The 27,548-nt window shown below is 43.5% G+C and overlaps 1 protein-coding gene across 5 annotated transcripts in view; it reads right to left on the minus strand.

Moving 5' to 3' along the window:
* ARMC2 (armadillo repeat containing 2) overlaps window positions 1–27,548 on the minus strand; it is a 286,378-nt gene that overhangs the window by 149,205 nt on the left and 109,625 nt on the right. For all 5 annotated transcript variants that reach the window (XM_073576046.1, XM_073576045.1, XM_073576050.1 and 2 more), the window contains one exon: window positions 21,418–21,586. In XM_073576046.1, the coding sequence (XP_073432147.1) occupies window positions 21,418–21,586 (169 nt within the window). The remainder of the gene's footprint in view (window positions 1–21,417; window positions 21,587–27,548) is intronic.

Here is a 27,548-nt window from a genome sequence, read left to right on the forward strand (position 1 = left end):
GCAAGAATTTAGTGATCCTAATAGTGACATTGCTCCTCTTAAGGATATACGTGGTTTATCTATAGCTGCTTGTATTTTTTGTTTTGTGAGGATGATTTTTACCTGGGGTAGAAGACATCTCTGGGTCAAGGAATCTAGTTGAAATCCTAGAAATGTCTGGAGAGATTGCGGATCGAGTCTGGACTTTTGGATATTGATGATCCAGCCAAGGCTCTGAAAAGAGGAGATTGCGTCAGTCACGCGTTCAGTACATTGTTTGACTGAATTCCCAATTACTAGGAAGTCATCTAGATATGGCACAATTAGTGTGTCCTTTTGGCGAAGGTAGGCCATCACTTCTGCCATCACCTTGGTAAATATTCTTGGTGCCGTGGAAAGCCCGAAGGGCATGGCCGCGTATTGGAAATGATGAATCCTTCCCTCGACTTCCACTGCGACTCTTAGGTATTTCTGGAATCTGTTGTGTATAGGGAGATGATAATAAGCATCTTTTAAATCAATCCCTGCCATTACGCAATTTGGGAAAAGAAGCTTTATAGTGGATCTGATTGATTCCATTTTGAACTTATAATTTTTTATAAATGAATTTAGCTTCTTTAAATTAATAATGGTTCTAAATGTACCGTCTGGTTTAGACACCAAAAACAGGGGAGAGTAAAAGCCTCTACCCTGTTGTTCCTCAGGGACATCAACTAAAACTTTTTTAGCTAGCAGGACTCGAATCTCGTCTTCGAGAGCCTTTTGCTGAAGTGAGGAATTAAGGCGAATTATAACAAAGAACTCATAGGGGATCCGAAGGAATTCAATCTTTATTCCTTCCTTGATTATATTCAAAATCCATGGGTTTAACGTAATCTGTTCCCACTTGGTAAAAAAAAATTTTAATCTACCCCCAACTGGTGGGTCTAAACTTTTAATTCTTTTCTCTCCTATACGTTGGCCCTCTAAAGATGGTACCCTTCTGCTTTTCGTCTTTCGTGGCCCATCTGTTCGTTCTGTCCGATTGCCTTCTTCTCCCGAATGGCCGTCTTTTAAAGGTTTTCCTATAAAACGGAATGGGAGAATCACTGAAGGCCTTTTTCCTTTCTTTTGCCTTGGCGAGAATTTCGTCTAAGGCTAACTCACCCTCGCATGGGGTTGCACTAATTTTGGATTTTGACTGTGCATCCCCTTTCCAGCTCTTTATCCACAGCGCGCGTCTGGCGTTATTCACCAGGGCTGCCGACCTTGCTGCCAGTCTTAGGGTGTTCGCTGAAGCGTCTGCCATAAAGGCAGCTGCCCCTCTTATCAACGGGATGGCTGCACGCAGTTTCTCCCTTGACACTCTTTGCTCAATCTGCTGGTCTAATTGATCTAGCCATACCAGCATTGACCTAGCAGTACATGTGCTGGCTACTGCGGGTTTGAATACCCCGGTGGTGGATTCCCAGGACCTTTTGAGCGAAGATTCAGCCTTTCGGTCCAATGGGTCTGCTAACAATCCTGCGTCCTCGACCGGGATCGAGGTTTGTTTGGAAGTGGAGGATATGACAGCGTCCACCTTTGGTATTTTAGTCCATTTTAATAGATCTTCATCAGTGAACGGATACTTCCGTTTTGAAGCGGATGGGAGAAAACCCCTCTGGTCGTGTTTTTCCCACTCTCTTTTGATGAGATCTTTAATTGCCGGTATCACTGGAAATGATCTCCTCTTTTTCTCTGCCAATCCCGCAAACATAATGTCCTGCGCGGTCTGGGCTCCCCTTTCCTCTTCACACCCCATAGTATTTCTAACCGCTTTTACCAGGTTATCTACGCTGTACAGTGGAAAACATGCGCGTCCTTCCACCTCCGAGGATGATGATGAGGACGTGGATGCGGAGCCTGAGATTAACTCCTGTTCTTCCTCTGACTCTGAACTAACAATGACCTGTTTTCTATGACTGGACTCTGCGGGAGTGCTGGCGCGGTTGATGGCTTGTATTTCCTCCCTAATTATGGCTCGGATATCCTTAGAAGATATCGTCGACCCCTGCCTGGTCTCTTTAATGCATTGTTTGCAGAGTTTTTTGGGGTAGGAGTCAGGGAGAGGCTCTGAACATAATGCGCATTCTTTATGTTTTGTTTTTCCTTTTTTCTTTGACTGAAGTGGGAGGTCAAAGGTAAAGAGAGGGGGGAGGGGGGGAGGAGAGGAGGTTAGCTTAATAGGTAGAGCATATGCTTTGCACACTCACCCAGTGAAGCTTAATACCGGTTCGGATGGCTGAGACGGTTTGGATCGGGTTTCTGCTGCCTCGCTCCTGCGGGCAGTCTCTGTCCTGGCGCTGCGGTCCCTGGTGGAGTTGCCCCCAGCTGAATCCCCTGCTGGGGTCTGCGACTCTGCGGGGGACGACATGTTCCAATGTTGCAGTGCTGCAGCGCTGTTTTATCTCTACACTTATCGTACCCCCGGAAGTCGCCCTGTCACAGGGCGCATGCGCCGCGTCATCGCCATCTTACCCCGGAAGTTCAACCATTACTTCCGGGGTATAGGAGCGTCGGGCGCCGGCCTGCTCCCGCGCCACCGCTATTGACACGCGCGGCTCGCGCGCTCATGGCCTCACCATCCACGTTATACCCCCACCGATGGGGATGGGGGGGGATCTCCCGGATGCCAGACCGGCCCCGCTCCCTGGTAAGACCGGGCGGCCCTCCCCGGACCCGGCCATTACCACTATGCCACCAGACGAGGGGGGAGCCGTCAAACGGAGTCTCCCCCGACGCTGCTTCCGGACCGCAGCCCCTGCCGTTCCCGAAGAGACCGCACAGGCGGATGCATGGCCCAGGTAAGATCCTGCAGGATCCTGCTCCATTTGGAACAGGAAACCAAAACTGAGGAGGAAAGGCGGACCGCCCCTTTTATCTTTCCTGTAGGGTTTCCTGTTCCAAATGGGCGGATCCGATACCTCCAGTGGGTGCTGTCGTGGCGAAGAGTAAAAATGGCACAATTTTTTTTTTTTTTTAAGCGAACTAAGGAATTTTTTTTCACCACTTAGATAAAAAAAAGAACCCAGACATTTTTGGTGTCTATGAACTCGTAATGACCTGGAGAATCATAATGGCAGGTCAGTTTTAGCATTTAGTGAACCTAGCAAAAAGTCAAACAAAAAACAAGTGTGGGATTGCACTGTTTTTGCAGTTTCACCGCACTTGGAATTTTTTCCCGTTTTCGAGTACACGAAAAAACCAATGATGTCGTTCAAAAGTACAACTCGTCCCGCAAAAAATAACCCCTCAAATGGCCATAATGATGGAAAAAAAAAAGTTATGGCTCTGGGAAGAAGGGGAGAGAAAAACAAAAATACAAAACCGAAAAAAGCCCTGGTCATTAAGGGGTTAAATAACATGTTCCTGTGCTGAGATAATCTTATAAATGTGCCCCTGCAGTGTACTGTGTGATGGCCATGTCTGACAATGAAGGGATATGGTCTGATCATACCACAGCTCCTGGGCCAAGGAGGAAGCAAAAGAGAGTATACAGACATTACAGCAGGGGATCACAGCTGATTCATTTTCCCTGCCTGTTTCAAAACCATGTTTTACCTCAAAGAAAGAATTATTTGTGATCCCCTGCATTAATTTCTGTTTACTTTTTTGCTAGCACCGATCGCGGGCATTTAACCCCTCTGATGTCGCTGTCAGCAGTGACAGCGACATAGAGGAGCGATCATTTTGTCCTGATGAGCTCCATGGAGACCCCCAGCCGCTAAATGGTCGCGCGCAGTCCTTCAGGGAAGGTGGCTTTGCAGAGACCAGGACCTGAGACGCCACCTTCCCTGCCTGTCAGATGCTGCGCCAATGCTTTTTTTTTCTATAAAATAGCCAAAAAAGCACCAAAACATAAAAAAACTATATAAATTGGGTACCGCTGTAATCATACTGACCCAAAGAATAAAGCGGTCTTACCAATTTTACCACCTTGCAGAACAGTATTAAAAAAAACAAAAAGCAATTCCTGAATTGCTGGTTTTTGTTCATTCTGTCTCCTAAAAATTGAAATAGAAAGCGATCAAAAAATATCATGTGCCCAAACATGGTTCCAATAAAAACGTCAACTTGTCCTGGAAAAACAAGCCATAACATGTTGGCTGAAATATGGAAAAATTATAGCTCTCAAAATGTGGTGATGCAAAAACTAGTTTTCGCAATAAAAAGCGTCTTTTAGTGTGTGACAGCAGCCAAACCTAAAAACCCAATATAAATCTGGTATCGCTGTAATCGCACCGACCCAAGGAATAAAGTCGCCTAATCAATTATACCCCGCAAGGAACAGCACAAAAAAATAAATAAAACCAATTCTTCACATGCTGTTGGTTTTTTTCATTCTGCCTCCCCAAGATCGCAGTAAAGCTTAGTGCACATTTATCCTGCGCTCTACACTGAGCACTTACACTGGGGTTTCCATGTAAATCTCTGAAATACAGGATTCAGACAAAACATCCAGCAGAAGATTCCCTATAATGAGGCAGATGGAGGCACTGTGGACGCCATAGGACCTGTGATCCAGCGGTGTCCATCTTTTTAGGATTGCATAAAAGTGCCGATGGCCACAGTTTTGTTCACTTCTGAAAAGAAGGACACCACTGAACAGAGGCCAGACGGAGTCCAGAATAACTCTGCTGCCTCATTATAGTGAATGGATCCATCGGGGGTTTAATCTGTAACGTAACTCAGAGATTTAGATGGAAATCCCAATGTAAGTGCTCAACACTAGAGCGCCGGATAAATGTGATCCCAAACGTTATGTAAAATGTTCCCATAGCTTCAACTTAATCCACAAAACAAGCAAGCACTCAATGAGGGCATTCTGCTTTTCTATATCCGGTTACCCTTGCGAAAGTAAAAAAAAATAAATAGGTCTAAAGAAAAAGTTTTTGTGAAAGAAAAGTAAATGTTTATATTTTCTTTCCATATTCCAAAAATTCCTATGAAGCACCTGAAGGGTTAATGAACTTCATAAATGTGGTTTTGTGTACCTTGAGGGGTGCAGTTTTTAGAATGGTGTCACTTTTGGACATTTTCTTTCAAACTCACTTCAAATGTGAGGTGGTCCCTAAAAAAATGGTTTTCCAAATTTTGTTGTAAAAATGAGAAATCGCTGGTCAACTTCCTAACAAAAAAAATTGTTTCAAAAATTGCGCTGATGTAAAGTAGACGTGTGGGAAATGTTATTAACTATTTTGTGCGATATGACTCTCTGATTTAAGGGCATAAGGATTAAAAGTTTGAAAATTGCGGAATTTTTTAAACTTTCGCCAAATTTCCGTTTTTTTTTTCACAAATAAACGCAAGTCATATCAAAGCAATGTAACCCTTATCATGAAGTACAATATGTCACGAGAAAACAGTCTCAGAATCAGTGGGGTCCGTTCAAGCGTTCCAGAGTTATTACCTCATAAAGTGACAGTGGTCAGAATTGTAAAAATTGGCCTGGTCAGGAAGGCAAAAATAGACTTCGGGGTGAAGTGGTTAGGGACAAGGTTGTTCTCACTCACACTCCTTACAACAGTTGCAGTCAGCCAGTGTAAACAGCTGTATTCGTCAACCCCTGATGAGAAGAGTAAGGCTATGTGCACACGCTGCGGATTCTGCTGCGGATCCGCTGCGGATTTGGCCCTGCGGATCTGCGGCAGTTCTGCAGACAGTGTACAGTACAATGTAAGCCTATGTGATTTACAACCCGCTGTGCACATGCTGCGGATTTTCAACTGCAGAAAAGCTGCGGTTTTGAATCCGCAGAAAGAATTGACATGTCAATTCTTTCTGCGGATTCCGCTGCGGTTTGCCACCTATTCCATTGTCCAGGTGGCAAGCAGGGGAAAACCGCAGGCCAATCCGCAGGTAAAACCGCAGGTCACTTTACCTGCAAATCCGCAGGTGAATCCGCAGCGTGTGCACACAGCCTTAGGAATTTGTTTCAGCCTGCAGAGCAGAAAGAATACTACTAGGTTGTGGGCAAATGTGTTGTACTATCAGGGCTTGTACTGCTAATCAGAAGCACCTCAGCAAAGACAAGCTGGAGAGGAAGATTGTTGCTAGACATCAAAACTATAGCACGGAGAGACACAGAAACTATATGCATATAGCCAGCGTCAGGACTTGAAGTTCCTGAACTGCCACAGAGGGCCCCAGGCTCCCTGCATTCTAGGGCCTGGTCATGATTGCAGCTGCTCTAACATGATCCCTCTAGCTTACACCCCTTTTGCATGGCATGGATTACATACATTTCTTGGCTGACAGCAGACCTAGCTATGTACAGGTTTGAAGCCTGTAAACAAGAGCGTTTTAATTCACTGAATAAAAAGATCTTGAAAGATTGAATGAGCTAAACCAAAATAATGCCCTCCTCAAGCAGTTTCAAATCACAATGTGGTGTAGTGATTCAATATTCAGCAAGTGCAATTTAAGGCTGCGCGCACACTTTGCACATTTGGTGCGTTTTTCCCTTGCAGATTTTCTAGATAAACCTGAAGCAATCCTGATGCCATCAAAGTGAAAGGGAAACCTGAAGTGCCATGCACACGTTGCTTATTTGTGACTTGAAGATTTGCTGCAGAACATAATCTGCAGCATGTCAATTCTCTGTGCGTTTTTGCCCTTTGCTTTTCACCATGGACGTCAATCAAATCAGTCCAAAACGCAGGGAAAAACACACGCAAAAAGTGTTTTTTTCAGCTGTGGTTTTCCTGCCAAGTGATGCAGAAATGGTGCAGAACTTTTACTCAATGTGTGCACATACCCCAAGACAGAGACTGTAGGTTGTATATCACACGCTAAGGCTATGTGCACACGATGCGTTTTTGATGCATTTTTTTCCACACAAAAAATGGTCCAAAACCCGCAATGGAATCCATAAGCAAGGTAATGCAATGACAATCCTGAAGTGTGGTGCACATGATCAGTAAACTTCTGTGCGTATTTGCAGCGCATTTTTTTCTGCAGCGTGTCTTTTTGCATTTCTGCAACGTTTCCGCACCCTTTGACTTCAATTGAGTCAGTCAAATCCGCAGCAAAAACGCAGGTATAAAAATGTTTGCGGAGATTTGTATTGCGTGGTAGGCCGGGGTCACACTAACCAGCGCAAAATACGGTCAGTATTTTACATGCGTAATACGGATGAATGGCCCCTAAACAGTGCTCTGTATGTCATCCGTAATCAAGGTGTGGTCGCGTATTTTGCGCATGTAAGCATCCGTATGTAATCCGTATGGCATCCGTATGGCGAGATTTTCTCGCAGGCTTGCAAAATGGACATATAATGGAGCCCTATGACAGGGTTTCTAACAGAAACCAAAGAATAGATATAGACACATAGAATGCATATATATATGTATTCTATTGTGTATATATCTATTCTTTCGTTTCTTTATTAAACCTGTCAGTGTGAGTTTACTGTATAGCGCACTGAATTGCCGGCTTTGCTAAAAGACACCGGGTGCATATTTCTCGCAAGTCACATGTGTGGTCCGTGTGTAATCCGTATTCTTTGCGCACCCATAGACTTGCATTGGCGTACTACGGCCGTAGTACGCTGACAATCGCAGCATGCTGCGATTTGCACGGACCATAGAATACGGATGAGAAATATACGGCTGCTGCGAGGGACCCCATAGAGAATCATTGGTCCGTGTCTAATGCGTGCTGTTAGCGCCTCTCACTCGGCCGTATTCCTCGCCAGTGTGACCCCGGCCTTACCGTCTTTCTATGGTGCTTCCCATGCTTCCAAATCTGTGTGACAGCGTGGGAAACACCGGCACAGTGGTTCTTATCAGCGATAATGCTACTGCCGGTAAGACTGTTGATCAGAGCGCTGCAGCGGTCATGCTGTCAGATGTCAGCATGATTTCGCAGCGGTAACCTGCAGCAAAAAGCTTACCGAAGGCCACCAGGCGTGGGCCAATGAGACTGCTGCTCTCATCGGGCTATGTCTGCTGTCACTGATAACAGTGACAGCAGGTGCCGCTGATGGGAGAAGTAGTATCATCTGCCGGCGCCTGTGCTCACAGTTAAAAATAAAAAAATAAAGTAAAATTACATACATACTCACATAAAAATAAAAAAAAATTATACTCAGCTAACGCCAAATCCCCGACACCCTAGTCTCCTAGAAATAATGTATAATAATAAAACACCATATACTCACCTGTCCGTCGTAGTCCACGTAATCCCGACTGTCCCACAGCAATCTCATGTGTAGAACAGTCACATCGGGAGACGTGACCACTCTACCCAGCCACTGGCAATATAGTGACTGGAGGTAATCGCTCCAGCAGTGTATCACTGAGCTGCCATGAGAGTTCACCGGAGTTCATCATCTCCGGAGCTCTCACTTACAGTACTGTTGCATGAAAACTTTTTCACGCTGCAGTGGTGCCAAAAAGGAGATCACTGGAGCTGATCAGCTGATGAACTCCAGTGGACTCTCTCACGGCAGCTCAATGATACACTGTGGGAGCGATAACCTCCTGTCACTGATGTGACTGCTCTCAAAGTAATCAGGATTGTCATGGGACATTATGGATTATCTTCTCTGCAGACAGGTGAGGAATATTGTGGTTTATTATTTTATCTTTGTTGCAGAAGACATTGGCTTTGGTGGATTAGGCGTTCGGTGAATATGGTTTAATTAAGATTCATTTTTTTTTTTTTTTTTTTTTTTATCAATTAGTGTTTATTAAAGATTTTCAAAACAATACAGTGCCATCAAACAGTAATAACAGTAACAGTAACAGAGGTTAACCAAAAATGACCAGAAATAAGTAAGGAAAAGAAAAAGAAGTAGGGGAGAGAAGTGGGAGGAGGGGGTAGGAACGGTAAGGGGAATAGGGGGAAGAGGAAAGGAGTATAGGCATTCACAAGGCACTGTCTAGCAGTTCAGTTATAGACAAGGGTTCCTGGCAAACTATGGCAAAATGAGAATATTATGTCAATGATGCTTACTTATTCCCACTCAAGTAAACGGTCAAACAAGGTGGAGCGGGTTAATAGAGGAATGACCACTATGTAACCAGGGGTGCCAAATATTCTGTCTTTTGGTTTTGGCAGTCATGGAGTGAGCCAAGGCGAGTTCATATTGGCAGTGGACATTAAGTTTATCAATTAATTCACTAATATTGGGAGAATTAGTGTCTTTCCATCTTGAGGCGACTAATAACCTGGCAGCTATTAGAATATGTGATAGTGTACCTCGAAGTATGTGTGGAATTTCCTCCAGGCCAATGTGAAGAATGGCCTGCCTAGGTGACAGATTCAGCTGGATCCCCAAGACCTGTGCAATTAAAAGGTCCATATCTCTCCACCAGGGCCGAAGAATTGGACACGACCACCAGGCGTGTTCCAGAGTTCCCCTGTGACCGCAACCCCTCCAACATTTGTCCGACCCGGCAGGGTCATAGTGAGCCACCTGAACCGGATATTGATACCATCTAAGGTGTACTTTTTTTAATTGTTCGAGATGATTGACGCAGGCAGATACCCGTAACACCTCACCCAGCCCCCCCTCCCAGTCTATCGGGTCAGATAGGAAGTTCAAATCCTGTTCCCACTTGATCATATATGGCAGTTTAACATCTTCTGCTGGGTCGTTTAAGGCTTTATATAATATTGAAATTCCCTTCGGGCCAGAGTCAGGCAACAAGAACTAACCATTAACCCTGTTATTTAAATGTGAGTTGAGAAAAGGCGAGTTTGGGGAATTATGAAGTAGATGACGTATTTGCAAGTATTGATAGAAATATCTTCGGATATTCGGGAAGTTAGAGGCCAAGTGGTCAAAGGGGACAAGGCCAGTGGCACCCAATATCTGCCCTAATGTTACGATTCCAGCATCAACCCAAGGCTGGAGATTAAGAAATGGGATGTGTGTCTCAAGGGCTTTTAGGGATAGGGAATCATGAGATAATTTAATCAGGGAAGGGACCAGTGCCCTCTAGTAGTGGAGCGCGGTTTTCATGGTTGGTAAGGTAGGGGAATAATCAGTGATTGCAATTGATTCAGCCTCAAGAATTGTGCGGGTAGATCTAGTTTTGGCATAGTAGTTCTCTATTTGGAGCCATCTATGGTCTTTGTCCGCTTGCCACCAATCTCTGAGTCCAGTTAGTATGGCCGCTCTATGGTACAGCAGGAGGTTCGGCATTCCCAGCCCTCCCCGTTTGAACGGATAGTACATCAAGGTCCTAGAGATTCTAGATTTTTTGTGTGACCAAATAAAATTGTATGACATAGTTTGTAATTTCAAAATCAAACGTTTGGGGATTTTTAATGGGATACACCTAAGGAGATACAGTATTTTAGGCAGGATCATCATTTTGAAAACATTAATCCTTGCAATCCAGGACGTCATAACAATGTGAAAATGGTCAAGTTGTGACTTAACCTGTGTGATCAACTTAGAGAAATTCTTCTCGACAATCTGTTCAGAACCCGTCAATATAACTCCCAAGTACGGGATACCCTCTGTCATCCATGTAAATGGAAATTCTGCTTCCATTTTTGACTTGGCCGCGCATGGAACCGCCACCGGAAACAACAAGGACTTCGTGGGATTCAACCTGTAATATGACACATTACTGAATTCCCCGAGTTCCAAGATAATAGCTGTCAAGGATGTCTCCAAGTTGACACAGGACAGGACAACATCATCAGCATATAGGCCAATTCTGTGCTCCATCTGTCCAACCCTGATTCCGGTGATATTAATAGAAGTTCTTATGCGCTCAGCAAGCGGCTCCATGCACAGTGCAAAGATAATAGGAGAGAGTGGGCAACCTTGACGAGTGCCATTCGTGATCTGAAACGAACCAGATAAAAAACCGGATGTCAAGACCCTGGCACAAGGAGTCGTGTACATAGCACAGATTGCTGAGAATATGGGGCCTGACAGTCCAAACTTCTCCAATACTGCCCGAAGGTACCCCCAGTGCACCCTGTCAAAAGCCTTCTCAGCATCAAGTGACAGGAATGCACAGGGCAGGCCAGACAGCTCGGCTATTTTAATCAGATTCAGCATGCGCCGCACCCCATCTTTCGTCTCACGTCCAGCCACAAAACCCACTTGGTCCGGCGAAATTATAGTTGGAATGATAAGCTTTAGTCTGGACGCTATAATTTTAGTGAATATTTTGACATCCGAATTGAGCAGAGCAATGGGTCTAAAGTCACTAGGGCGTGTGAGGGGTTTCCCAGGCTTGGGTATGGTAGATATGGTAGCCTCCAAACCAGGAGCCGTAACAGTACCCGAGTCTCTCCACACCGAGAATAATCTCTGCAAATATGGAGTCAACAGCAGATGAAAGGATTTATAATAATCATTCGTCAACCCGTCTGGACCTGGGGCCTTATGAGATTTAGTTTGTTTAATCGTCGAGTTAATTTCTAAATCAGTGAAGGGAGAATTAAGGTAGTTTAGCTGCTCAGATGTGATACGGGGTAATTTTATAGAGTCTAGATATTTATAGATAGATTGGTGATCCGGTTGGGGGGTAAAAGGGTCATCTTTTAAATTATACAAGCCGGTATAATATTCTGCAAAGGCCTGGACTATGTCCTGAGGGTTTCTGAGGGCCTTCCCATTTCTATCTAAGATATGGTCCACTCTTGATTTAGCTTCCCTCTTGCGTACTCTGCGTGCCAGGAGTGCACCCGCCCTATCACCTGCAGCATATAGATTAGTCTTGAATTTCTTCATGTTATGTGCATATCTAGCCAAGAGATTTTCTCTCAATTTAAACCTAGTTTGATAGATCTCCTCAGAGATGGAAGGCGTGGGAGCAGACTTGTTAATAGTGTCTAAATATTGCAGGCGGGAGAGTAATACCTCTCTGCCACTCTCCCTCCTCCGTTTCAGGTAGGAAGCTTGTTGGAGGAGCACACCTCTAATCACTACTTTATGTGCCGACCATAAGGTCTCATCAGAAACCTCTCCATTATCATTTATCTGAAAGTAATGTTCCAACTCCGAGGAGATTCTACCCAACACCTCCCTATTCAGCAGCAATGCGTCGTTTAATCGCCACCTAAAGGCTGTGTTAGCTTGGTGTGCCAAAGTAAGACTCAGAGTGATGGGAGCGTGATCAGACCATGTTATTAAGCCTATAGTTGCGGATCTACATCTGGACAGAGTTGCACTGTCTGTTAGAAAATAATCAATACGAGAGTATGTGGAATGCCTGGAAGAGTAAAAGGTATAATCCCTCTCAGATGCATGTGAATATCTCCAATAATCATGCAAGTGGAATTCGCCTGTGAGGAGAGTCAAGTCCCCTCTAGGTTGTCTGCTACCAGAAGAGCAATCAAGGTCCACATGCATGGGGAGATTGAAGTCACCACATATTATATTACTACCCTTCACATTCGTAGAGACTTCATGAAGGGTTGTTCTCAGGAATTTATGTTGTCCCTCATTGGGAGCGTAAAGATTTGTCAACGTGTGTAACTCACCATTCAGTAGGCACGTAATAGTTAAGCATCTACCCGTGGGGTCATTATTTTGCCCTATCAATTTAAAAGCGATTGTATTTTTCACCATGGTGCACACACCAGCCTTTTTGGTTGGGCCATTAGCAAATAGAATGTGCGGGAAGAGGGGATGACGAAGCCTGAAATTATCCTCGGCCAACAAATGGGTTTCCTGCAAGCAGATAATATCTGCTTTTGACCGCTTCACCTCCCTCCACATCATAGATCTCTTCTCAGAGGAGTTTAAACCCCTGACATTCAAAGAAAGAATTTGTAAACTCATGGTACCATTATACTAAAGTCTATACTGCCAGTATTATCCAGTGACCCCACCAATGGTGTGCCGAAACTTACATACAAATAACTGCCAGTTCCATAATAGCAATCAAAAATCAATATAGACAGAGAATGCCCGGGGATTTGGAGAGAAAAAACCTGGAGGGAAGAAAGGGGAAGGGCAAGTATGTAGTCACATCGGGGGGAGACTCTTAATGTATGCTGAACAGAGTAAAAAGAACCAAAAAATAAAAAGGAGTAAAAACAAAGGAAAAGAAAAAGAAAAAAACAAAAAAAACAAAACATAGGTAATCCTTGTAGGAACGTCGGGAACAGTCCAGACAATCCGCAGAACAAAATCTGCGTGGAGGGGTGGAAGAGAGAGGTTCACAATCCAAAGGCCCACTAAGGGGTGCAGTAGGAGAGCTCAGCAGTCCAGACACTGTCCATGTGACACTGTCAATCCGTTGACCAGTCCTAGGCTATTTTCCTTCCTGTATCCGCAGGTCTGGGAGCAAAGGCTATTTTCCAGGCCGTAAGCTTCTCCTCTGCCTGTTTGGGTGAGGAGAAGACGACTGTGCGTCCTTCGTATGTGATAATCAAACGCACAGGATTAAACCCCCATCGGTAACGTATGTTGGTGTCCCTCAGAGCTTTACAGACACGGGCATATTCTCTCCTTTTGGCCAGGGTAGCAGCTGACAAATCCGGGAAGACCTGGAGATCCCGGAATTCAGGGGGTAGATCGGGGGGGCTCCTTATCTGCCGCAGGAATGTCTCTTTAGTAGTGTACAGATGAATCCGTGCAAGGATATCTCTAGGAAGAGATGGATCTAGATGCTTGGGTGTTCTATGTACCCTATCTGTCAGTAGATCTCTAGAGGAAAGTGAGGGCAGGACAGCCTGCATAAAATTCTGGAGGAAAGCAGCTAAATCTTTATCTGCAACATCTTCAGGGATTCCTCTCACACGTATATTGTTCCTCCTGGATCTGTCCTCTAAGTCGTGCAGTTTATCAAACGCCCCTTCTAACTTGCCCTTTATAGCTTGGTTTTCATCCACCAGAGCGTTAATTACAGAGACATATTCGGACATTTTGTTTTCCAAATGATCCGTGCGGGCCCCTAAAGCGTTAATGTCTCCTCTTATCTCCTTCAACATATCCTGCATATCCTCTTTTAATGAGGCGCGTATAGATGTGAGGAATTCCTTCATATCCCCCCTGGTCATAGGTGCGGAGCTGCTATATTGTGCTCCTGCTGAGGCCTCACTTCTTTCTGAGTCACGGGAACCACGGGAGGAGTGTGATGATCTGGAGGGAGAAGCCGCCGCCATTTTCCCTGCAGCATGTGCGGTCTGTGACCGCGGGAAGAAATCTGGCAGGCGAGGAGGAGAGGCCTTCTTTTGAGATCTACCTCGGGTCATCATGTGCCCAGTCGTGCTACGATGCCAGCAGTAAGCGCCTCAGCGGTCAGGAGAGTCAGTGAAAGCCGATATGAGCCGCTTTATGTCTGGTGGTGCCGGAGCTCGTCACCTCATTTTAGGTCCAGCATAACAAGGTTAGGTGTGGGACAAGCCCAGAACAGTGCACCCGAGAGTACAACCCAGTGATGATGTTGCAAAAGCAGGAACACAGTCAGGGCTGTGATATTAGTAGAGAGGAGAAACATGCAAAAAAGACGCTGTCTCTGATAAATGTCTTATTGTTCTACTGTGTGCTGTTACTGGAGAAAGGATGGGATTCTAAAGAAGTAGTTTATCTTCTTTTATGGAGGAGGGTGACAGTAGCACACACTCAGCTGTGCCAGAGAAGAAAGATCTGTCCCAGCCCCCACACTGTGAGAACAGGTCTATTGTTGCAAGCGTGTGCAGGTAGTAATCACCACTCTGCTCAGGGGGAATCTCCTTAATCTGGCTGTGAGCAGGAAAGGATTAGGGAAACTTCTGGGAGATGATAAAAGCGCTGGCCTTTCTGCTGTTAGGTATTTGGGAAGCAAGGAGTGCAGGGAGCAAATCACAGGCCCCCGCTCTCAGGGGAAGCACAGGCCTGTCACACTCACCAGGCCTCCAGGCCCAGGTTCCAGAGATCCCTTCACAGTCTGTAAAATCTATTTTCTTGTGGTCCACCAGGCGCAGCACACTGTCATGGAGGCTTAGACGTTAAGACAAGATGATTTACAGCAACAGTGTGGCCGATGGATGTTGATTTCCAGGCTTGAGGTCAGGAGCCCCTGGAAGAAGCTTCCTCTCTTGATGGTGCCTAGGCCACACCCCCAATTAAGATTCATTAAAGGAGTCTGTGTCATTATTTCAAATAAAGGACGTTATTCTAAGTGTCTGTGTTTTTATACAATATCACTATTGGGTTATTAATGGATAGGTGTCTTATAGACGCCCCTCCATTACTAACCTGTGGGCTTGATGTCACCTGACAATACAAAAGTGACATCAACCCCACAAATATGAACCCCACTTGCCACCGCTACAGGGCAAATGGGAAGAGCGAGGATAAGGTCAACATCCATAGCCCCTTCCTAGGCTATTAATATCAGTCCGCAACTGTCTGCATAGCCTTTGCTTGTTATTAATTATAGGGGTACCCCATGTCATTGTTTTGTGTCTCCCATTTTAATAGCCAGTAAGGGCTAAGTATACAGCTGTGAGCTGATATTAATAGCATGGGAAGCTCCATGGGTAATACCCCCTTCCCAGGCTATAAACATCTGCCCCCAGCCGTCGGCTTTCCCTCTGCTGGTTATTAAATGCCAATGCAATATTTTTTTCATTAAAATTAACAGCTGCTGTCTAGTTACAGCATACGTAGGTTCATTCTGTTAGCGCTCCTATATAGGCTCTTGACAATGTGTGTGTAGGTTTGTGTGTGTATATGTTTACTTATCGGCTTAGTAATGAGGGTGTCGGGCTGACACTTTTTCAATACTAAGCCTAGATCTACGTGTCAATGACAGCTGCTTCCCTATTCCCATTAATCCGATGCCACACTGCATCAGCATGAAAAAGGTGTTGTTGACCCAAGAATTTACATCACAAAACTTTAAAAAAAAAATATCTTTAGCTCAAAAAAGCCTTCATTGCTGTACGAAAACGAATACAAAAACGAACCAAATCGCTGCAAAAATGCGCGTTTTTGCCGCAGCGTTTTTCCTGCCAAGAGATGCAGAAACTTTGCAGAAATTCCTGCAAGCAAATACTCAATGTGCGTGCATAGCATAAAGTTGGTCTTCAGACATGATTATATCTGTAGAAATTTCCTGCTTTGTGTTTCCCCCTACTCTGGACTGTCAAACGACCAGGATGCCTGTTGGACCATCAGAATGCAAAAATTATAATTCATGGAACTTCCATATTGTGAATATCCATGAATGTGAAAACAGAATGTCCCTCGATGAACCCCAGAGTGGAAAAAAACATGTCAGAACAATAGTAAAGCAACCAATGCAAGAAGAAGCAGCAACTAACTTGTGGATTACAAAAAAGGCCAAGAATGAGGTTGAATACAAAAACCTTTTCCCAAACCACTTTGTCATTACCAGGTTCTGTTCCTGGCATAAAACATATAAAGCTCACCAAGTAAGCTGTATGAAAGCTGCCTAGAAGACACGTTACGCATGTACGGTATTTGGTTTAAGCAATTCAAGCTATTAAAGAGAACATTTCTTACAGAGGACCTTTCACCAAATGTTTCATGTTTAAATGGACACAGGATCTAATATTGTTTGCAGAGTGGAATATTTTTTTTTCCTAGAGATTTCTTGAGGTTCTGCACTTCTCCCTGTATGAGGCGGACCGATAATAAGCAGGCAGCGACATTCTGGAGCGAGAATAACATGCCCCCACCATAGCTTAAGCCCCCATCACACACAGCAATCTCGCTAGCGAGATCGCTGCTGAGTCACAAGTTTTGTGACGCAACAGCGATCTCACCAGCGAGATCGCTGTGTGTGACAGCGATCAGCGACCGGCCCCCCTACCGGGTATCGCTGATCGTGCTGGAATGGCCAGGACATTTTTTGGTCGCTGGTCTCCTGCTGGCCAGCACGCATTGCTGCGTGTGGCAGGCTGGAGACCAGCGACCAGGAGCTTGTAACCAAGGTAAACAGCGGGTTTCTAAGTGCCGCGCTGTTTACCAGCTCACCTGTTTGGCAGCTCACCAGCGATCATGTAGCGACACACCAGCAATCTTGACAAGTTGATATCGTTGTCGGGATCGCTGGTGAGTCGCTATGTGTGACGGGGCCCTTAGAACAGGTTTCTCAGTGTGTGAGATGTTATCATACCTATGCCTGCTGCGCTCGCGCAACTTGTAATCAGGGCTGTGGAGTCGGAGTCGGAGTCGTGGAGTCGGAGTCGGAGTTAGTTTTGGTTGGAGTCGAGTCGGAGTCGGTAGAAATGTACCGACTCCGACTCCAGCTTTAAAAAAAATGTATTAATATTTCATAATTGAACTTTCATATGAATTTTATAAATGTTACTCAAATATATATGTTCTATCAAACTATGAACAACAGTGATAAGCAGTTCTGCTGGAGATAGAGACATTTCTTACTTCTTGTGTGTCACTGTTCTCCACTGCCCTTATCTAATCTTATACTTGGTTAACCTCATGCTGCCCCAACCCCCCTACTTACAATGTATGAAACTGAAAGTGAAAATGTGTTGCAAATTCTTAGTAGTAAAGCTCCTCCTCTAGACTAGATCATACTAGGTGTGCGTCTTCCAAGCATCTCACAGCTGCCTGCTACTCAGAAGAGGAAGACTGTAAGAAGTATTATCCTTTCAACAAACTTTGCATCAGTTAACTGTGAGTACATGAGGAATAATAACAGTATTACTGACCACTATATCAGTTGTACGACCTGGCAATAATTTTGTACAATTGTTTTTAGGAAAAACAATTGTCATTTGGATTGTGAATGCAGAATTAAAAACCTGAGAATGTCAAAGAAGCATCACATTAAATCAGCTGTATTTGAACATTTCACCATCTCTCAAGACAGAAAACATTATGTCTGTCAGTGTATGACAAATGATCCAGACGAAAACAAATGCTGTGAAGCCAAGATGAGTGCATATTCAGGCAAAGATAAAAATGCTCCTACCAGAGCTTCTAATCTAAAGAGACATTTACAGTGCTTTCATCCAGAAGTACTGAAAGCAGTGGATGAGAAAGACTGCATCCAAACCAATGAACCAGTGCCCAGCTCTTCCAGCCAAACAAAGGAGCAGAGAACTTTGCAGCCATCAGTTGCAAGATATTTTGTTAGTGACAAAGTTACTGTGACAATGACAGTAGATACATTTAAAAAACAGATCATAGAGCTTGTTGTAAAGGATAGTGTGCCTATTTCATTATTTTCACGACCAGCTTTTATGTGTCTGAATGGGGAAATGGCCCGCAAGCTTGGTGTTTCTCTGGAGAGAGAATTAGAAAATTAGCAATCGAAGAAGCTTTTAAACAAAAGGAAGAACTTAAAAAAACTCTCAAGGGACGCTTTCTGTTTCTTAAAATGGATGCCTGCACACGTCACAGAGTGAACTATTTTGCCATCAATGTCCGATTTGTTTGTGACAAAAATGAAATAGTTACCAAGACATTGGCAGTAAAAGTATAGGAGTAACCCCGGCACACTAATAACATGAAAGTAAAGTCTTCTCAAGGACAGTCTTTAATTGTTGTGATTTTATTGATTGTGAAAAAAAGGGTGGTGTTACAATCCAAAAAAGGGTGGTGTTACAATCCAACGTTTCAGCTCTACATCTCGAGCTTTCATCAGGGATATGACTAGATCCTTGGTTTTGAGGTGTGTGTATAAGTGGTATAGGTTTGCCTTTGTAATCCAGCTGCTGGAACGGTACCTATAGTAACCACGATGTGTAGGGTCAGCACGTGACTCCCGTCCTTGTGTCCTAAATCTAGTCAGGTGTGGAGGAGGCCGGAAGTACTATAGGTACCGTTCCAGCAGCTGGATTACAAAGGCAAACCTATACCACTTATACACACACCTCAAAACCAAGGATCTAGTCATATCCCTGATGAAAGCTCGAGATGTAGAGCTGAAACGTTGGATTGTAACACCACCCTTTTTTGGATTGTAACACCACCCTTTTTTTAACAATCAATAAAATCACAACAATTAAAGACTGTCGTTGAGAAGACTTTACTTTCATGTTATTAGTGTGCCGGGGTTACTCCTATACTTTAGTCTTGTTTTTTTCCCAGAGCACCTAAGTTGGGGTTTGAGCCTGTCATATCTACTTTATATTGGCAGTAAAAGACACCAAAACTCATCACACCAGTGAGTTTCTCCAGGTCTTGGTGGAAAAGGTTCTGCAAGACTATGAACTTAAAAAAGAGCAAGTTCTTTCTGTCGTAACTGACAATGCTTCAAAGATAAGTACTATTAAGCTAATGAATGAGAGTAATGATGGTGACCAGCAGCTAGAAGAACATTCTGGGTCCACAGACACAGAAATGTTTGAAATAGAGGAACACAGTATTGTAACTGAGGAGCAAACTGAAGTTGCTTCAGATGAACAGCAACATGATAGTTTAGATGATCTTGTTGAAACTGTGTCAATATGTTCTTTCATTCATCACATGCGCTGTGTTGTGCATACGCTACAGCTGGCTATAAGAGACAGTCTGCAAGAAGGACATGCTGCTGCACTGATTGGCAAGGTGAGAAAATTGGCTACTGTTGCCAGAACCCCTAAAGTTGACTCAATTTTGAAGAGACGTGCTGAAAAGGGGCAATTATTGATCAAGCCACATGATGGGGCAGTACTTACTTAATGATTCAGCGCTTGGTTGAACTGAAAACCTTTCTTGTAGACATGGCTAACCCTCAACTGACGCTAAATGAAAGTCAGTGGAATCAGGTGACTGAGCTGGAAAAATTGCTAGAGCACCCATTTACAGTGACTAAAAAATTACAAGCAGAGGACTTAACTCCAGGTATTTTCTTAAAGGAGTGGAAGAACCTGATGTTTCGCCTGTCCCAAAGAGGAGGGTTAATTGCAAGTGGCATTGCTACATCAATGAAACGGAGAGAGGAGCTACTATTACAAAATAACATTCTTTTGGCAGCTGTTTATGTAGACCCAATGCATCGGATTCTTCTAGATGATCAACAGCTAAGTAAAGGAAAAGAAGCTCTGTTTGAAATAGCAGTAAGGATGAAAGGGTTGCAGAACAGTCAGGAGGAACAAGAAGAATTTGGTCGTCCTGCCACATCTTCACCCTCATCATCAACTGATGAAGAATTTAATTTCGAAAAATATTTGGATCACAAGGACCGTGCAAAGCGTTCCCGCATAGAAGAAGAGTCATCCCCATCAAGGAACACAGCCAGTACATTTCAGCAGAATTTTTCATGTACACTAAAAGAAATTGAGAAATTTGACCGTTCATCAAAAATAACAGTGCAACAAGCGATTCCTCTGTATCCTGACATTGTCAGAGATGTTGCCTGAGTGGTTACTGCTTTGCCACCAACACAAGTTAATGTAGAGAGGTTGTTCTCTGCTCTCAAAATAATTAGATCAGATTTGAGGGCATCCATGAAGGAGGATCTGACAGAGGCAATACTTTTTCTGAGGACAAATTTATAGATTTCTTCTTATTAACTGCATAAAAGTGTTTATTGCATATTTACTTACAGTTTAGAAAAGTTTATAAAAGTTATTTGCTATATTCTAATTGTATTCTAATAAATGTAGTTTTTGCTCTAAGTGGTCTGATTACTTATATGATGGTGAGAAACTGAATAAGCACGATGTTTAATATTTTACAACAGTAAATTTGTTGTTATGAATTGGCCATTTATGAAGGAGTCGGAGTCGGAGCCGGAGTCGGAGTCAGAGTCGGAGCCTGATAAAATCCAGGAGTCGGAGTCGCAACTGTGGCTTACCGACTCCACTGCCCTGCTTGTAATCGCTCTGCAGTGAGATCATGACTGTCATTATGTCTTATACAGCAGTAACCAGTCTGTTCTGGGCTATCCCTGTTTGAGATATAACAACACCCTGATCTATACAAGTTGACCACAACAGGCATAAGTGTGATTACTGACATCTCTAGAAAGGCCTGTTTTAGGGCAGGGGCAGTACAGCAGTGGTGACTTTGCTATGTTAGGAAGAGAGCTGCTAGAAGGATTTGCAATGTGACACACCAAAACTTAGCTGTGCTGGCCCTCTTTCCACAGTGAACATATCTGAAAGATGTTAAAGGGAATCTGTCAGTAGGATCAGTTCTAAGCTGTCTATGTAGGCCATGTAGGTCATAGGAATCTGAATAAAATGATACCTTGATATCAACGATACAATGTCTTATTCCAGAGAAATCCACTGTTTTCTTAACAAGTAAATGAGCTGTTAATATATGCATGAACCGGATATTAAGGGGGAAAACATTCATGACCTCAGTAAAAACTTTTTAGACCAAGTGGGCGTTATCAGAGTTAACTCATCAGGTACCAAATATGTCGATTGCTAACATCTCCACAAGAGAGGTTCACTTAAAAAACAACAAAAACAATGTATTCAGCATTGCAGCCACCATTTCATCGTGTGTCCAATTCAAATTTAGTGAAAAGTCCTCTTTAAATAATCAGCTTATTTTTATACATTAAAAAAATGTATACATACCCTCAACTTGGTGTATTCCAGAATCAGACAAAATATTTCCATGAGTTGTAGCTATCAATAAGCGTGTCCGAGTTCGACTAGGCCTTCCAAATGGCACTGCATGCGAAGGTGGCTGAGGGGCAGCTGGTGTCATTTCATCATCTGTTTCTGGAGACAGGATCTTCGGCTTCTAGGAGATAAAATAAAAGGACATACAGTGTTTAATCATTCGCCCAAATATAAGTGGATGAACTGCATGGTCTTTAAGATCAATGCATACAATGACTGCCGTCAGTAAAGCACTGTGTGTGCTGCCTAAGAGTATAGGCTTGTAAAGTATATTATGAAATTACAAGTCAAAGTCAGCCATGGAAAATTCCTAAATATAGCGATAAATATACTTGAACTTGGAGCTATTATAAATAATTTTTGACATATTGTGGGCCTAAGACGTGTCTCCACTATTTACCTATCTTTGTAATGTTCTTAAAATCGACATATATTTGTGACATGCCAAACAATAATGAAATAATATCCACATGTAGAGCCCATTTTTTTAAGGCTACATGGTGACATGCTGTGTGACACTGAAATTGCAGCTTTGCATCTGATGATTTCCTATGGTCATGTGGTGCGACCTGAGGCACAGAGTTTCTAAGGGTATGTGCACACGCTGCGGATTCTGCTGTGGATTTTGCTGAGGATTTGGCCTCTGCGGATCCGCAGCAGTTCTGCAGACAGTGTACAGTACCATGTAAGTCTATGGGATTTACAATCCGCAGTGCACATGCTGCGGTTTTTTCACTGCGGAAAAGCTGCGGTTTTAAATCCGCAGAAAGAAGTGACATGTCAATTCTTTCTGCGGATTCCGCTGCGGTTTGCCACCTATTCCATTGTCCAGGTGTCAAACCGCAGGGGAAAACCGCAAGTCAATTTACCTGCGGATCCGCACGGAAAAATCCACTGGTGAATCTGCAGCGTGTGCACATAGCCTAAATGATTGGAGTTCCAGTCAATGGATGCAAGTCGCACACGACTCACTTGCCATAGACTTCAGTGCAAGTCGCTTGTGACTGCAACTTACATGCAACTTATCTTCGATTTGGCCATTTTTTAATATCAAAATCACAGTATAAAACAGATGTGAGACAATAAGAGGCAGACAAGTTGCACCGCTCTTCTTGGTCACACGAATTAACTGAGAGTTACTGTCACGTGACACGTTATTGTGTAGCCCAGCCTTGTTCACATACACAGCTTACTCATTAAACATATAGACCATAGAACAGATTTCTGGACCCCTAAAATCACCCTAAATCAATCACAAAATTAATCCAGACCCCAGACCAAACTGCAAAATTAATTAGTTCAGACCCCAGTCCGATAAATTAATTCTGATATCAGATCAAATTGCTAAATTAATTCATATGACAAGACCGCTAAATAATTCAAGACTAAACCGCAAAATTAATTCAGATCCCAAACCAGACTGTACAATGTATTGAGACCCCAGACCAATCCACAAAAATAGTTCAGAACCCAGACCAGGCCGCTATATCAATTCAGGTCCAAAAATCAATCAGGCCGGAGACTAAACTGCTAAGCTAATTAGTTCTCAGCCCGGATCAGGAAACTTTTACAGAATCCAGAATTCCCCCTAAAATAACTAGACCCCCTAAAGGTGAAAATACAAGACCATATATATATATGGATACCATTTAAACAAAATGCCGTAAGACCGCACCTTGAGAAAGCAAGGCGAAACGCGCGTCTGTGGCGGCGTGGGTCGTGTCCTGACAGCATTCACTATGGGTGATCACACTTAGTGGTGGGTTGGCTGAGAACTTACTTGACTGATGTGCGCACTTACTGATTATATTTTGAATATATTGATCGTCATCCCGCTACTGCCCATAGGATGTTTAGCACTTAGCACATTATAACATCTATTACTTTGACTGTCAGGTCATGTGTACCAATCTTTTCTACCTGATCCTATGTCTATGACATTTGTCTATAATATCCATGTTTTGTATGTAATCTATTACATGTTGTGACTTTTTTGCCATTTTGTGATTTCAATAAAATTATAACTTTTTAATGATATTTGGACTTTGTACTCCAAGCTTTTTTGTTTATGACCCCCAAAAGGTGAGTTTACACGACCCAAATTGCGGAATTTAAGTATCAAAATCGGCAGTTGTTTAAAGGCATGTCTACACAGGCAGACTGGGCTTAACAATGCACCCTGAATGACCTGTAATAGATGATAATGTCTTCTTCTTGGCAGCGTAGGTCCTGCTTACACAGGACAATGCGCTGCCGAGAATCATGATCTTTTGTGTAGCACAAAAGATCATTTCACTGGAAGAACAAGCATTTCGCTTACTCATTGGGTGATTGGCAGCCTGGTTAAGAGTGCAAGATTATATGCTCAACAATAACCTCGTTGCGTAAATGGACAAATTTTTTTTAAAAAGTGGCCAATTTTAGCAACTTAATTACTTATTTTTGTATTCCCCTGAAAACTAAAGGCTGTAAAAAAATGTAAATTCATGTATTTTCTGTACAATACATCTACATTTATGTAGGTTGTACTGTTACATTTCGACACACAAAGACTGCCAAAAAAGATTTGTAAGGCTAATTTCACACTTGCGCCGTTTTGCGCAGCGTTTCGAGCGCACATAAAATGCATGCAAAAAAACGCTTGCAAACGCTTGTTAACACTGCGATTTTTCGTTGCATCATCGTGCGCATTACAACAAAAAATGCTGCGTTTGTATGCGTTTTCAAGCGTTTTTCCATGCGTTTGCATTTTTTATGTGCATGGGTAGTCTATGTGTCACATTTCATAGGAGTAAAAATTCTTGCAACAGACTCCACCAATGGGACAACAGTGGGCGTGTATTATGGGAAATCTTTATATAGACCCTGTTTACAGCTGAATTCTTCACATTTGCTTGCATTTTCCTTTGTGAAACATGGATCTGCGCTGGAAGAGTTTTCACTTCAACTTGGATCTGAACATCAGGATGGCTCAGGCTTATGCAGTTGCTTGCCATCAACAAAGGGAGAGAGAGAGATAGCGAAGATGGCAGTGGCGGTGTTTGTGGATACATCCTTATTGAACTCCGAGAGAGTCGTGGAGCGTACCACACCCTCTACAGCGAGCCCAGGCAAACCCGGAGAAATTTACTGATTATACCCGGATGTCCCAACAAAGCTTCAGGGATTTGCTTGGTCGTGTCCAAGAAGCCATCCAGAGACAGGACACACAGCTCCGTCATGCGATTCCTCCTGAGGAACGGCTCCTGGTCACATTACGGTACGTAGTATTGCAAAATCAATGCCTGCATAATTTTCTTTGTTGTGACATGTACTATTCCAAATCTGGCAGAATTATTGTTCTGCCATGTAGTAAACAAAAGGCTGCAGTATTATTTTTCTGCCATGTAGTAAACAAAAGGCTGCAGATTTATTTTTATGCCATGTATTTTTTTGTGTGTGTGTTTTAAAATCCATATACATAAATATTAATTTTTGTTTTTTCTTGGTTTCCCAGATTCCTGGCTACTGGAGAGAGCCTCTCTTCACTCCACTTCCAGTACCGGATTGGAATATCCACCTTGTCTGGAATTGTTGCGGACACCTGCCGGGCTTTGTGGAATGTTCTCTGTCCTGAATTTATGCCCCTGCCCACTGCCAAAAAGTGGATGCAAATAGCAGAAAAATTCTGGACAGTCTGCAATTTCCCCAACTGCTTGGGAGCAGTTAATGGGAAACACATCCGGATTATCAAACCAAAAAAGACCTGGATCTGAGTACTATAACTACAAAAAGTACTTTTCTACAGTACTCATGGCCATTGCGGATGCTGACTGTATGTTTGTTGCAGTGGACATTGGGGCATTTGGCGGTGGGAATGACTCCCAGGCTTTTAATAACTCGGACATGGGCCGGAGGTTGTATGGCAACCAGTTCAATTTCCCCATGCCACGGCCTCTTCCCAACACCGAAGGTCCGCCACAGCCATTTGTAATGGTTGGGGATGAGGCATTCCAGATGTGTCAAAACCTGCTCAAACCCTACTCCAGCCGGGACTTGGACCACACCAAAAAAATTTTTAATTACAGGTTGACCAGGGCCAGAAGAACTGTAGATTGTGCCTTTGGTATACTTGTCTCCAGATGGCACATTCTCGGCACAGCCATTAATCTGAAGTGAATCCAGTGGATGAGATGGTGAAGGCGTGTGTGGTTCTTCATAATTTTGTGATGGCTAGAGAGCACCCGAACTTTGAACTCGATGATGCATCTCCTAACCCATTGCCTGAATTTACTCAGCACCCTCTCAGGTCATCCGTTGAAATTGGCCAAATGAGGGACCAATTTGCGGCCTACTTCAACTCAGATGTAGGACGGGTGGAATGGCAAGATCAAATGGTGTAAAAGTGTTTTCTTGTGTGCATGTTAATAAAAAAACCTGTTTTGATACCTGCTCCGAGTGCACTCTGTCTTTTTACACTCCAATACAATAATCAACTGGCCAGGTGTACCAGTGAATTCATGATGCTGTGTTTTGTGCATCATGAATTTACCAGTACTCCTGACCAGGTGACTATACATACACACGCAAGTTGTATGACCTTTATCATCTCTACAGTTTGTGTTCAATTTGCAGCGATGGTGGAGATAATACAACTAATATTTGTGTCACATGGCCTGATGTTACAAATAGTGATTTGGGGATGCACTAGCATCCATCACTCTTTATGACACATGACCCCATGACTATAAATATTATTTGTAGTATCATCACTATGGCTTGAGTTTGAACGCAGACTGGAGACATAATAAAGTTTATACAACTTCTACAATACCCAGGTCTGGTGTCATGCTGAAGTGAGGATGCCCAAACTAACGCATCCTGACTTCAGAAAGTTATCACACATGGGCAGGAGAATACACATATGAGTTAAACTGCAGCATCGCTTCAGTCTGCTTGAAATATATGCAGACTGAAGTGACGCTGCAGGTTAAAACTCATGTGTATTCACCTGCCCAGGTGTGATAGTTATGATACAAGGCCAGGGTATTGTACATATGACGTGAATTTTCCCCATCATGTCATCAGTTTATTCAACACACACTGAATAGAGGATGTGGTTAATTACAAGGTATATCTAGAATCCCCTTGCCTTGTCTCACAAATAGTTAAATGATGATGGTAAAAAAAAACACCATAGTCAATTAACTTTTTATGATATCTGGCAAGGTAACAATAGATATGCCTTGCATTCAACACCAGCCTCTATTCCAAGGTTCCCCAACTCCAGTCCTCAAGGCCCACCAACAGATCATTTTTTCAGGATTTCCTTTGTATTGCACAGGTGAAGCAATTATCACCTGAGCAATACAAAGGAAATCCTGAAAACATGAGCTGTTGGAGAACCCTGCTCTATTCAGTCTGTGCAATATTAGCAGACTGAAGAGACTGGTGGAGAAAATACAAGACATAGATTTGTGTTTTTGACTACACATATCTCCAAGACTGACACAAGAAACATGTGTCAGTAATGGAGCTATGTGGTGTCAAAAACGCTAAGTGTACGGTGCAGTGTGTGTACGGCACAGTGTGTGTAGGCGGCGAAAGACACATTAATAAAACTGTATTTGGTGAAAGCAGAATTGCACATTTATTTAAAGAAAATTTTTTTTATTGTGAAGGACGTTTGGGGGGAGATTGGGATACTTTGGGGGTGTGGGGAGACGAGGAACGGCTGGAAGTTGAGGAAGGGGTTCTAGGGGAAGGGGCGAAAGTAGTGGGGGAAGGGAGCTCAGGGATGCAACTGGAGGCATGGTGAGACACATTAGGATTAGAGGGGGAAGGGAAAAACAAAGTCTTTTGGTTTTTTTTTGCTTCTTTGGGGCAGGAGTCTCCGGCCTGGGCTGACTTCCATCGTGTGACTGCCTTACATTGCTCGACCGCCTTGAGCTGCTGGACCATGGCCTTGATGGGTAAAAGAGGGAATATGGGTCACCCTCTGATGCTCAGTGGTAGCGATGGCGGTGCTCCTAGAAGGAGAAGTCGTGTCGGTGCTCGTAGGAGGAGAAGTGGTGGCGGTGCTCCTAGGAGAAGTGGTGGCGGTG

This window comes from Dendrobates tinctorius, unplaced genomic scaffold, assembly GCF_039654945.1.
Source record: "Dendrobates tinctorius isolate UK_male_01 unplaced genomic scaffold, ASM3965494v1 ptg000046l, whole genome shotgun sequence".
Lineage (NCBI taxonomy): Eukaryota > Metazoa > Chordata > Amphibia > Anura > Dendrobatidae > Dendrobates > Dendrobates tinctorius.